The sequence below is a fragment of the Podarcis erhardii genome (assembly GCF_964252035.2).
Source record: "Podarcis erhardii genome assembly, chromosome: 17".
NCBI classification, from domain to species: domain Eukaryota; kingdom Metazoa; phylum Chordata; class Lepidosauria; order Squamata; family Lacertidae; genus Podarcis; species Podarcis erhardii.
Window position 1 is genome coordinate 26,848,111 of NC_138515.1, and position 13,046 is coordinate 26,861,156.

The 13,046-nt window shown below is 46.0% G+C and overlaps 1 protein-coding gene across 4 annotated transcripts in view; it reads right to left on the reverse strand.

Annotated features, from left to right (window-relative positions):
- Positions 1-221: 221 nt before the first annotated feature.
- The window catches only part of FAM131B (family with sequence similarity 131 member B), a 52,476-nt gene continuing 39,651 nt past the window's right edge, over positions 222-13,046 (reverse strand). For all 4 annotated transcript variants that reach the window (XM_081845372.1, XM_081845371.1, XM_081845373.1 and 1 more), the window contains 4 exons: positions 11,738-11,832; positions 10,411-10,616; positions 8,274-8,417; positions 222-6,393 (listed from right to left, as the gene is read on the reverse strand). In XM_081845372.1, the coding sequence (XP_081701498.1) occupies positions 5,738-6,393; positions 8,274-8,417; positions 10,411-10,616; positions 11,738-11,832 (1,101 nt within the window). In that variant the 3' untranslated portion in view covers positions 222-5,737. The remainder of the gene's footprint in view (positions 6,394-8,273; positions 8,418-10,410; positions 10,617-11,737; positions 11,833-13,046) is intronic.

Sequence of the window (13,046 nt, forward strand, 5' to 3'; positions counted from 1 at the left end):
GATGTTATGACTATGTTGGTTTAACTGCATGCCTTACTAAGGAAGGAAACAGAGACAGCAGGTGCAGTTTAACAACACACTACCAGATGAGAAGTGGAGAATCATGAATGATGGATGCATTGCACTCAGGCCTAAACTAGGTTTGATGAAGGAGGCATAATAAAATACCTTCGTCTTGTTTATTTCCTTTAGTGCAGCTGCAGAGCGCTCCAAATTTTTATTTGAGCTATAGGGTGGAGGGAGTTGACTTAACCCTTTCTCTGCAGGCTGCTAGTTTTCTAAAAACAAAACACTCCACCCATCTGCTTCTCCGCTCACAAGGGATAAGACTCGACATATTTTCATTTCATAGCTGGGTCAGTTTGAAAGGCTAAGTGCCTCTCCCAGCAACAGCCGCATCAAATTCAAGGGACCTAAAGATACATCACCTTTAATTTGACCCTCAGGCTTCAAGCACAGAAATTGGTTCTTTTTAAAAGGAATTTATTCCTAAATTTCTTAGTTTACTATGCCCAGTGCCAGCACCCAGCAAGGCTAGATAGGTGCCTGATTATCTGTGGCTGCTTTAAGAGCCCACAAGAGGCTTGGTGTGATCTGAAACCCCTGCTCCACTCCTAGTCTGCTTTACTGCTCTTCCAGCAATGCGGATGGTGAGATAAGGTTCATGGCTGGGGGGGGGGGAGGAAGAACCATAGGTCTGTAACCTGGGGCCCCAAACTCTGAAAGCACCAGGGCTCTCAACAACAGACATTTTACAAAGCTCCCCTTCCACAATGCTCTGGCAGTGCTTTCACTACCCATTCAAGCAAATTTTCTAAAACTGAAGCAAAAAATTGAAATAAAACTATATGGCCAATGTAGCAAAGTGAGCATTATGATACTGCAGCAGAGTGGATTATGTAGCCATACAGATATGCTAGTCTTTGTCTTCTAGGCTCTGCTGAACGGTACTTTTGCATTCCTACGAAGGGACTAAGCGGCAGAATTTTTTTTTAAAGGCTTCTAATGGGCTGAAACCAAACAGCCATGCCATGAAAATGCAGAGCCAGATTTCACCTCATTAACAACTAGCTATTTCTAATTATTTCAAAGATAGTCCCTCTATGTGGAAAAGGGATATAAATCAGTAATTTTGTGCATAAGCCTCCAGGCACCTCGTAACAACGTCTTGCGCATGAGCACACAATGGTTAATTCTACTGATGTTACTCTACAAACCGAAGACCATTCACTCATCGTGTTTAACATCCACTGCTTAAAGCCCATTGCTGATCAATTTACATAAGCCATAAGGGAGTACAAAATACATTTGCCATGGGCCATATATTTGAACTGTGTGGTTTCCAAGCTGGCCTTGGAGACCAGATCCTCTTCACTGCTCACGTGTATTTGGAGAGACCAAGCAACTAAGAATAAATAAATCCATGCGCAGTTCAGATGCGCTGCATGTACATTACTCAGGTACCATATCAAAATACAGGAGGGGGGGGACCCATTACTGCACATGCAGATATTAATTTATAATCAGTGAGAGCCAAGAAACATGGCACCCTTCGACCTAGATGGTTGCTTTCCAAACAAGCAAAGCTTCCGTTTTTCTCCCTTGTTGAGCTTTCTACAAGAACTGAACATCAGGCTGGGGGGGCGTTCAAACACAGGAACACAAGTGCTGCCACTTTCTCCTTGCAAAACTCTGCCCCTGCCCCAGCTGCTTTTCTCCCAGCAATGCTTCCTGTTCAGAAATAAATTGAGGTAATGGAGAAAACATCCTGAGGGGAGGTGGCGGAGTGGCGGAGGGGGGTTCATTACGCTCTCCTATCTGCCGCTTTTCTGATAGCTCTGAGAGCAATTTTTCTACCTACCACTTTACTGCGGCTTACGTTTGAGGACACCGCTCTAACCTCGCCACATGGAGTCCCGGTTTATCTTAACAGCTCCTTCAGGACATTTGCTGCTAATGATGATCCGATCCGTCAGGAATTGCTTTTGAGCTGCCCTCATCCATTTCAGCTGATGCCACGAGACACATGGCTTAATTTTTAGGGGACCACAAGTGCTTTTGCTGACTATTCTCTCTGAATTTGGCTCAACAAACCAAGCCCCTTACCTCTTGAGAGCCTGGAAGGCAACACCAAGAGAGGGCTGAAGTTTAAGAATTCTTCTAATCTAAGGCCAAGTATAAAATGGGGGGGGGGGGGGGAGAGAGAGAGAATTCTTGCTAGCCAGGCAAGATTTCGGTAGTGGGTGGAGGACAGAGTTAGAAACATACACACACTGCCTTAAATGTCAGAAGAATTTCAGAATGGCCCTTATTTAAAAAAATAAGTTAAAATTGAGTTGAATTGTCCTGAAATAATGTTTATTTAGAAAACTTCTCCAGGAATTGTACAGTTTAATAGAGAATGGAGTCTCTATTTTTGAGTAGGGCTTTCTAGTGGCAGGCCGTAGAACGCTACAGCAGAGTTGTGATTCTCTATTCCACTCTACAGAAATGTTCAGTATGGTTCCCCCAAAACACAAAATTAGCCTCCTTCTCTATCTCCTGTTGTTTCTTTGCTAGATGCCAAGCCATGTGCCCCTCCATAGCAGCCTTCCCAAACCTTTTGTCCCCATATGTTGTCAGACTACAACAGAGGCGCTGCTTGTGGCTGAAGATTGGGGGCCCGCAGCGACGCGTCGCATTTGTGACATCACTCGCGTGTCGCATGCTTGTGATGTCACGCCTTGCCTAGCGCCGCACAGCTTCAATGGCCGCAGCTCCTCCTCTCTCAAACTCTGGAGGAGCCTGCTTTTGATGCTGTGCCACGCTCAGCTCAGTGATTCAGCCTCCTCCCTCAATATTCAAGGGGCTGAGCGACACCTCCGCCCCCTAGAGTTAGCGCACTCGGACCACAACCCACGTTATCTCTAAACACTGGCCATGCTGGTTAAAAGGCAACAGATGTTGTAGCCCAACAACATCTGGGAGACCCAAGGGTGGGGAAAGCTGCTCTCTTTATGCACCACATCTCAGAAAGAGGAAAAAAGAAATATACGTCTCCCAAAACATTAGTGTCACATAATATTACCAAATGCACACAAATTGCTTGCATTTTTGTTTTTAAAAAAGACAGACAATAAAAGAACAGGTTTGGACAAGATGAACCACTTGTCTCGAGTCCAGTGAGTGCCAAGATGACAGCAGGATACATTTACATTGAAACAGAATTACCGTAAACATCCAGGTTGAGTCCTGGTCCTGGACAGGCACGTGGAGCAATAATGGTTTGGAGGAAAGAAGTAGCAGGCTGCCTGACTCATTGCCCCCGCCCCAACCCCAATACTGAGGACATCTCAAAGCTTTCTGGAGAACCTGAAGGCTCTAAAATGTTGGGGCAACTGGAATTTCATCCATTCTTCACTTTCAAAGAAGTTGCGCTCTGCACTTTCTTGCTTCTACATCATCACCAGCAGAATCCCCCCCCCCAAAAAAAACTGACAGCCAGCCAGAACGCAGCAATTAAGATAAATGCAGGAACACGAGGGTTCACCCTCATATTCAGAGCAGTGCTGTATCCAATCCTCTTAGCCCTCAGAGGTTGGCACTGTAGCATGTAAACATATTTTTTAAAAGAGAGAGGTGGATTCCCCAGAGCTCAGAATCCGAGCCGCCTCTCCACTGGAGGAGCCAGGAAGAGGAAGGGAAAGGAGAGAAGGTTGGGGAAGGGTTGCCAAGAGGCTTCTCGTTCATGCATCTGCTGCGCTTGCTTCTGCCTGAGCATGTGTCTGTGGTCGTGAAGGCTTTTTCAAGGAAAGTGCAGTGGAGAGGGAAGACGGCGCCCTCTTAGCTTTTGAAATCCATGAAGTGAAAAACCTCCCACTAGTCTCTCCATCAGAAGTGAATGAACAATGGTGTCCTGTTCACCTTCTGTTCACAACTTCTGGATGCAAACCAGAGTGTTCTGGGCTGAACGCTCATCTTCTTTATCTGCACAAAGCGCCCCAGATGGGTAAGCAAAGCACTCCTCCGTCTTGGTTCACTCCTCGGTCTTGCAACCGGTAGTCTGCCGAAAGTAATTAGTGGCAAGCCTCAGAACAGGTCAGGCTTGGAGAGGAGCAGAGACAGGGCTGTTTCCTGAAGGATTCCCTTCATCAGACAGCCCTACAGTCACCTTTGGCAAGACTTTCCTCATCAGAAATAAGCTTCCACCGCTTCAATAACAAACGTGTGGTTTTGCCCAGCAAAATGTAACTGTTCACTCCATCCTTTTCTTCCATTTTTTAAAAATAATTTTCTGGAGACTTGCAGGAGGATAAAAATGTGGTTTTTATGCTGATAAAACACTACCCCTCTTGTCTTTTGCATCAAAGCAGCATTTAAGGATGGACTAAAATGTATGTCCCATAAGCCATGACTTCTCGTTCACAAAATCACTCCCGGTCAAAAAAAATAAATGCCCTGCAAAACTTAAGAACCCCTAACTCACCCTGTCTTCGTTCCTAATCAAGATGAAGCCTGAGAAATATTTACATTGTCAGCGTAAAAAGGAGACAGAGAGATTTCAACGGAAAGAGGAAAATCACCCTTTTCCCAGTCTCTGCTTCATCAATATTTTGGCACTACAGAAGATCTGGCGGTGCTAGGAATGAGCTCACGCTAAGTGGCACCCAGGCTATTCCCTCTCTGTTAGCTTCTGCTTCAAAAGCTGTTACTTGGAAATACAAAAAAATTAGGGAGAGGGGAACAGCGACAAAAGTTCTAACAGAAACTGGAAAAGGAAAGGGTGGTGCTGAAGCCAGGCATGCTTGCTTCCCTTGGTTTCTGCACCTGCAGACTGCTGGAAGGAGAGGACTCCATGGCTGCATAAAATAGAAAACTGGCAGATGACCCACCCTCCCCCTTCCCCTACCCTGCATGCAGTATCCAATATTAAATAGGGGGAGAAACCCCTCTCTCCAGCTCCCAGGTAGGCAGAGGTAACGGGGGTTAATAAGGAAGGTTTCTGCAGAGGCCAACAATGCACACGGGCTGGAGAATGAGGTTTGGGCTGGACTCATAGAGCAGCTCTGTCCACATCAAAGGATAGTTGGTACCCACAGAGCCTCATTCTGGTGCATGGCCTGCACATCCACAGAGTCACTCTCTCTCCACACATCACTCTCTTCTCGGACTCAAGTCCAGAGTGCCTCTCCAAGCAGCAACTCACTTTAGGACGGGCCCTGGGGTTGCAAATTTTGCGGCGGTACGTTTTTGTCTACAAAGCTGCACGCCCTCACTGTTCCTGCTCCACGACGCTGCCGTCGAAACTCTTGCCTGTATCCTCAATGACCCTCCAGTCCCAAGAGCCAAAGCAGATCGTAGCAGCATCTTCTGTGTCGCTGAATTAAGTACGAATGTGTGCCTCCCCTCAAAAAAACCCACATCTCTGCTAAAAGCACAACCTGTATCCACCACACAGCCAGTGGAGGCCACCGTCTTGCATTCCCTGAGCTCTCTGTGTTTGGGTGTCCAAGGCAGTAGGTCTTGAAGGCTCAGCCCAACATGTACAGGAGGAAGGGGTGGGTCGGTGGGGGAGACTTAGCATTGCCCAGCACTTTTGGTCCTCGGCTTACCTTGCGGTGAAACTAAAAACAAACAAACAAGTGTGCTCGTGAGCTTGGGGACTTCGGGAGCTGGAGAGGGGGTTTCCCTATCACTTTCCCCCACCCCACCCGTGTGTTTCCCATGCATAAGAGCAAAGGGTTCCTCCATGGCAGCATCAGTTGTTGGCTTCACCTTCCTCTTCGTCAAAAGACTGCACCCCGGACGAGGTAACGTCGGAGACCTTGCGGCTGAGGGCAGCAGGCTCCGGCTCCTCGCGGGGGGACAGGGACTCCAGGTCCCGGCAGACAGCATCGTCCTCCTCGGGCGAGGGCTTCTTGTTCAGTAAGGGGGCCTTCTCCAGCAAGGGGTTTCCTTCCTCCTCCTCTGTGTGGATTCCCACAAAGGTGCTGGAATCTGTGCTGCTGCCGCCGCCACTAGGAACTGTCTGAGCAGGCCATACATCCACAAGGCTAGTATTAGAAAGCAGTTGTTGTTGTTGCTGCTGCTGCTGCTGCTGTTGTGGCTGTTGTTGTTGTTGCTGCTGCTGCTGCTGTTGTTGTAGTTGCTGTTGTTGTTGTAGTAGTTGCTGCTGTTGCTGCTGCTGTAGCTGCAACAACTGATGCTGCTGGATAAGGTTGTTCTGGATCAGAACGCTTTCCTGCAAGCTGGGCTGGGACTCTTCAAAGTTCTGGCCCTGATAGGAGCCAGTCGCTGGGGATGCAATGAGTGACTGGTCGCTGGTCTCCCAGGCGTCGGAGGAACCCAGGCAGTACATGCCTTGCGAGACGTAGGAGTGAGGCCAACTGTCATACTGTGCCTGGGCCAGGTGCTCTGCAGGGAAGGGAAGAGTCGGGGGGAGAAACAAAATTAAAAAATGGAAGAAAGGAAATTAGAGCCCACCCATCTCCGGATGTTACAAATAGGGTTAATAAAACACCCAGGGTGCGTGTGTGAGGAATGGGAACAAATGTGTTAGCTCTACCCTTCCACCATTTTTTAAATTAACCTTCTAACTCTTATAGAGAGCTCTTTGTTTCTGTGGAGGCTCCCATGCCTCTTTAAAGGGTTTTAAAATGTGTGAGGCGTCTCCCCAAATGCCCCAGAAAGTCCCCTTCCACAAGATTAGGCCAAAATTCCCCTTAGTGAGAGGATTGAGACCCATGGATCCCAGAAAGGGTTGGGGGAAAGAGCTTTACAAATAGAAATATAGAAATATAGAAATATAGAAATATAGAAATATAGAAATATAGAAATATAGAAATATAGAAATATAGAAATATATAGAAATATATAGAAATATAGAAATATATAGAAATATAGAAATAATATAGAAATAAACAAACATCTAGCATTTATTTAGTGCTTTAGTATTTAGATACGTTATTAATTTACAAATCACCATCCACATTTTTGGTATCTCTACCATAGTTTTAGTTATATGAAAGGCACCGCAGACTCCGTGGGGTCCGTAGACCACCAATTAGGAACGACTGGTCTACTGTATCTCCAGAGGGGATGCAGTTCTACAGAACAGGGGCAGCTACAATGAAAGACTTGCCCTGAGTTATTGTGGGGAAGGCTTCTGTTATTTTATCAGAATTATCTCAGAATGCTTACTGCTAAAACAAAATTTAAAAATTCCTTCCAGTAGCACCTTAGAGACCAACTAAGTTAGTTATTGGTATGAGCTTTCGTGTGCATGCACATTTCAACAATTCTCACAATATCCATATAATGTAGGTCCTTATCATTAACCCCCACCCACCCCGAATTGCAGATGGAGACAGGGAGCACCTGATGGAGGAGAGCAGCTTCCTTAAGACCACCCATTATGCTCACTGCTGATGTTAAGAGCACAGTTCACCCTTCTCAGCTACGATACTATACTAGCAATGGCTAGAATGGGGCAGATGGGGACTTCCGGGTTAGCGCCATCGGCAATGGCGGCGTTCCTCTGACTGAGAGGAACCCGCTCCGTGGAATTCGGGTCGTGCCGCCGCGGCGAAGGAGGAGACCCTTTAGAAATCCCAGGCGGAGGAAGCCTGGGAACGTGGGATTTGGCTGACATCAGGAGCCCGCAGGGAAACCCCTTTTTTGGGGTTCCGAAGTGACGTGGGGTGAGCGGCGTGGTGTTTTGAATCGACCGCTATTTTTACGGAGTGAAGCCGCGTAGCCGTTGCCGGAGAGCGCTGACTTTTTCTTGTGGACAATTGGATTTCAAACAACAACCTGTGAGTAGAACGGAAATTGGACTTTTAAAATATTTTTAAATTGGCACTGATCGGGGAAGGTCTAAACAGGAAGTCCACCTCGCCTTTCTGTAAATAAACTGAAGCAAAGAATTTGTTAACTAAGGTCGTGGAGAGTCTTACGTATTTATATTCCACTGATTGAAACTACTATCAATATTTCTTTTTGGAAGCAGGGAAGCCTGCAGGAGAAGGTTAAAATTCGGGAATTGAAGCGCCACTTCCCTAAACCTGGGAGCGTCCTAAGAGGAACTGAGAAAGTGTCCTAAAAGGAACTGAGAAAGGAAAGTGTCAACATTGGGCAGGTTTGGGTAATGAACGCTTCTCCCTTCCCACCCCAAAAAATGCAATATAGCCTTAGCCAACACAGGAAAGTCAAGCTGCCCAATTGGCTTTGCTGAATAATTCTCTGTGGACCTGGGCTCACTTCAACCAAATCCAGGAGGAAAAGCCAGTGCTCACCCTGGTTCTCCATCATCTCCTGGTAGTTCTCGTTGTAGTTGCCAGCTTGGTTCTCCTGGTTAGAATTGACGCTCACATCCTCGCCATCCATGGAAGACCAGGCCATGAGGGTGGCTTCTGAGATAGCAAACTGCTCCATCACCCCTGTGTTGAGCAGAGAAGAGAGAAGGATAGCGGTACATGGAATTGCCCCATTCTTCTCCCCTAGCCAATAGCCGCAGATCCTGCCTCTTGGGTCCCATTGCCCAGTCCGTGCCAGTTCCTGAGAAACTCTGGCTGGGATCCTAATTGAGCAGTATGGAGTAGCCTGATCCATACAATTGCCCTGGTGCAATTGCCCAGGCTCCCAACCCAAGTATCAGGAATTGGGTTCAGAACCCCAATCCAGAATAGCTGCTGTTACCCTGGTTCCACTAATTCTCATAAGCATGCCTGCAAAGGGCCGTGGGAAAAAAATGTAACCCTTGTAAGCATCCTGTTGCAACTGAACCTTAATAGGGAACACAGGGCAGAGAGTGGCAAACGGCAGCCCTGCGCTGAGCTTCCTCCTCCCTGCTCTGTAGTGCATAGTATACAGTGGTCCCCCGCAAGACGAACGCCTCACCAGACGGAAAACTCACTAGACGAAAGGGAAAAAAAATCCTTCCAGTAGCACCTTAAAGACCAACTAAGTTAGTTCTAGGTATGAGCTTTCGTGTGCATGCACACTTCTTCAGATACACTGAAACAGAAGTCACCAGACCCTTCTATATAGTGAGAAGGTGGGGAGGGGTATTACTCAGAAGGATGGTGGGAATGGGAATGGTGACTTCTGTTTCAGTGTATCTGAAGAAGTGTGCATGCACACGAAAGCTCATACCTAGAACTAACTTAGTTGGTCTTTAAGGTGCTACTGGAAGGATTTTTTTTTCTTTTATTTTGTTTTGACTATGACAGACCAACACGGCTACCTACCTGTAACTAGACGAAAGAGTTTTCCATTTTGGAGGTGCTTCGCAAAACGAATTTCCTATGGGCTTGATTCGCAAGACGAAAATGTCTTGCGAGTTCCTGCGGGTTTTTTCCCCTCCCCCCCCCTTTCTAAGCTGCTTATCCGCTAAGCCGATAAGCCGCTAAAAGTCGCTAAAAGCCGCTAAAAGCCGCTAAGCCGCTAATAGTGCTAATCCGCTAAGCCGTCAATGGGCTTGCTTCGCAAGATGAAAAAACCACCGCTAGACGAAGAGAATCGCGGAACGGATTATTTTCGTCTTGCGAGGCACCACTGTACTTACCCCATGTCTTGATGTCATTACACGGAGAATTCCCCTTACCCCGCCCTGCCCCCCGCCACCAGTGGCAGGCCAGCAATATGGAATTGGACTGGGACGTGCCCAGTGTATCTCACAGCCAGATAACTAGAGGAATTCAGCATAGCACTAAGGAGATCGCTCCACCAGCACAAGCATTTTGGCTTGCGTGGTGAAACAATCTCCCCTCTTTCCCCCCTAGGGGGCTCTCCTAACCCCCCTAAGTCAATACCGTGGGCACAGGAGGCGGGGAAGCCCTTTTGAGTTAATGGCAGTCCTTATGCAAGCTTTCGCTGGTGAGGATGGTGAGTTGAATCCGGCCCAATAAGTGCGCTGATTCTTTCCTGACACCTTAATTATATTTTTTAGACACCAGGCAAAAACGTTCCTCTTCAAGCAGGCCTGTGGCTGATTAATATCCAATAGCCTTTTTAAAGTGTCTGTGAGAAGAGTTATTGCTTTGCTGTTTTGGTTTAATTATTTACTTGTTTTTATTTTATTTTATTCTGTGAACCTCCCTGAGATCTGTTGATGAAGGGCAGTATATTAATTTTAACAACAACAACCATTTCCTCAGCATGCGTGTTCTCCTTTGGAATGCCTCTTGGGCTATTTCCACTTTGCTCCCAGAAAGCTGGAAGGGATCAAAAGGTCATTCCTTCTAAGTTTCCCCTGCACCCACGACATCAAGTGGGTTAAAGTTTATGCAATCCAGAGAGAAGATGCATTCAGAGAAAATAGATCCAGGTGGCTCAACCATTCCAGTCCAGTTGAACTGTTCCCACCCCCACCCCCCATACCCTCCTGTTCCACCACATCCACTGATGGACGGCCAAACAGTAGCAGCCTACCTGCAAGGAATCGGGCCTCCTTCTCCCCATCACTCAGGTCAGAGTAAGCGTCGGCGTCCTTGCGCACCGTTTCATGGGTGTGCTGCTGTTGCTGGGTGTTGCCGTTGCCCCAACCCTGCCACTCAATCATGTGTGCGACGCGACCCGACCCCATGGCCGTGGGCTTGGTGACGTGATCCTTCATGGTGCGGGATATCCCTAAGGCGCCAGACATTAGGAAAACAAAAAGGGGCTATTATACAGCTCCAGAGACATTGATCCCCAACCTAGGATGGGCCCATTTTCACCCAGTTCTCTCATTCCTCCTTCAGACCTGCTTCCAAAACTCTATCTATATACTGGTCTAAGTAAGGAAACACATAAAAGTCATAAGACGTGGGGCCCCATAATGAACTTAGTTGTCATGTTTTAATGGACACTGCAGCCTTTTATCATACCAAAGGGGGAAATGGACTGGGCATCTGGCTATTGGAGGCCACAGTGTAATCACTGATATTTATTTCATTTTCATTATTAGTTGCTTGTCACCCAAGGATCTCCAAGCAACTTACAGCAAACAAAGAGAAAAAAGATATACCACACATATTACCATAGGGGGGAAAGAGTGGGGAGTCATATAATACATTAGTATTTCATATAAAAGCCATTAAAATACTCAAATAGTGAACAAAGCAATACTCAGACCCACTAATGAACAAATAAACAAAACCTCAACTTCCCCATTGTCTAAAGATCATTCACATCAAAACAATTTTAGTCAATTTCCTTCTTTTTTTAAAAAAAAAAAGTTTACTGATTTTATATAACATTAAGCAGACATAAGCAAATATAAAACAGCCCGCTCCCCATTTTAAGCACTCTCCATTAGTTGACAACATATAAGCAATTGGATATTTTTGGAGATAAATTTTGTGCAAACACATCATTTCACAAACCTCCATGGGTCCTTGGTGGCCTGTATCCAATTTCTTTTGCTAATGCATGAATATGAAATGCAATTAAGCCATATGCTACTAATAAAGGCGTTTGAGTTGTCACAATGTCTTTCTGAGGTGGGGACAGGTGTTCTACTATTCACACATTCTGACATACTTGTTCCACAATGGAAATTTGTCATAGGAAATAGTAGTGCAAGTCTTACTGGAACTGGCGAGTATATTGACACACAAGCCTGGAGTCTGAGTGGGTAATGAAGTCACTTCAGGTTTAAAAATGGTATGTGTGGTTCAGTGTAAAGTAAGGGATATACATATATATGCGCAAGATAAAGCCAAGATTGGTGAAAAGTGAGATAGATGGCTTGAGAGCCACAGGTTTGAGATCCTCACCAGAGAAGGAAGACTTTGCCAGAGCTCCAATCCCATAAGCATTGGAGTTTCGCTTCAGCTTGGGGAGGATGGAGGTTGTGTCTTCCATGGAGAGCTGCAAAGAGAGATCATGTAAAAGGAATGAAAAGGTAAGAGGGGGAGGGAAGGAGACATTCCAGTCTGGACTTCTAAGAACACAAGGAACTGGGAAGCAGAAGAAACCAAAGGAGAAGGGACAAATAAAGATGAGGAAATTAGTAACTAGACTGAAAACCTGCATGGGGCTTGGTCAGGAACTGCCCATGGGAGGGAATTATTGGATTGTGTATGCCATTTTGGATATTCCTGTCTTGGGCCAGCCCTGGTGTGCTAAGATGTATCTCATGACTAGATGGGTGTGCTTTTTTGGCCAGAAATTTGTTCAAGTGAAGTATTTATGAAAAGATGAAGATAACAACAAGCAGCAGCAGCAACAACCCTAAAGATTGTTCTGTATACACAGCACTGGAGCGAAAGGAGAATGGGAGAGGTTTAATACTGACTGTATGAAGATATTACTGAGGAAAGGAGGTCAGAAAGGTCTTTAAAAAAATGTAACTAAGCAGGTGTCCAGGCCAGTGTCCCTGGTGCCACACATTTTCTAATTTCAGTTTGCCCCATGTTTAGAGCAGGGCTTTAAAATTACAATAAACAGAGGACTGCTGTTGAAAACATGTGGCATAACTTACTTAACATTCTGATGTCACTGTGCTCTTCGTTTCCTTGCCTCTGCCCCCAAAACATTGGCTATCACTGGAGGGGCAACACTCAGTGCAATTGGCATGGGCCATGGGGCAAATGGAACTGAATGTTACAAAGGGAAAGGAGATAACCTGAAAGGGGATGTTTTGTGTTTATCTATATGGTCGCTTTCATGCTTCTTATTCTTGAGGTTGTGGGGCTGCATTTATAGTACAGTTCTGCTGAGTATTCAAAGCCTTCTGTATAAGGATTTCTATCACCTGGAGATGTCTCCATGGGAATGTGACGCTGAGGTAAAAAAAATAAAAATCGAATCTTTTCCTTTCCTGCCCTTGAACAAAACGATTCCAGAACCTTAAGCACTGTGTTGATGGTGAATCAGTCGATCTGTACAAAAGAAAATCTCTCTCTATTTCCACCTCCCTCCCTAAATAAAGAGGCTTTGCTAATGAAGAAGACTAGAATAATGGCTGGAGTGAGGAACATTGTGTTAAAAAACAGCCCAGAGTCTTGCGGCAATTTAAAAGATTTGACAAATGTATTCTATGGCAGAAGCTTTTGTGGAAGTGACTAACACAGCTACCCCTC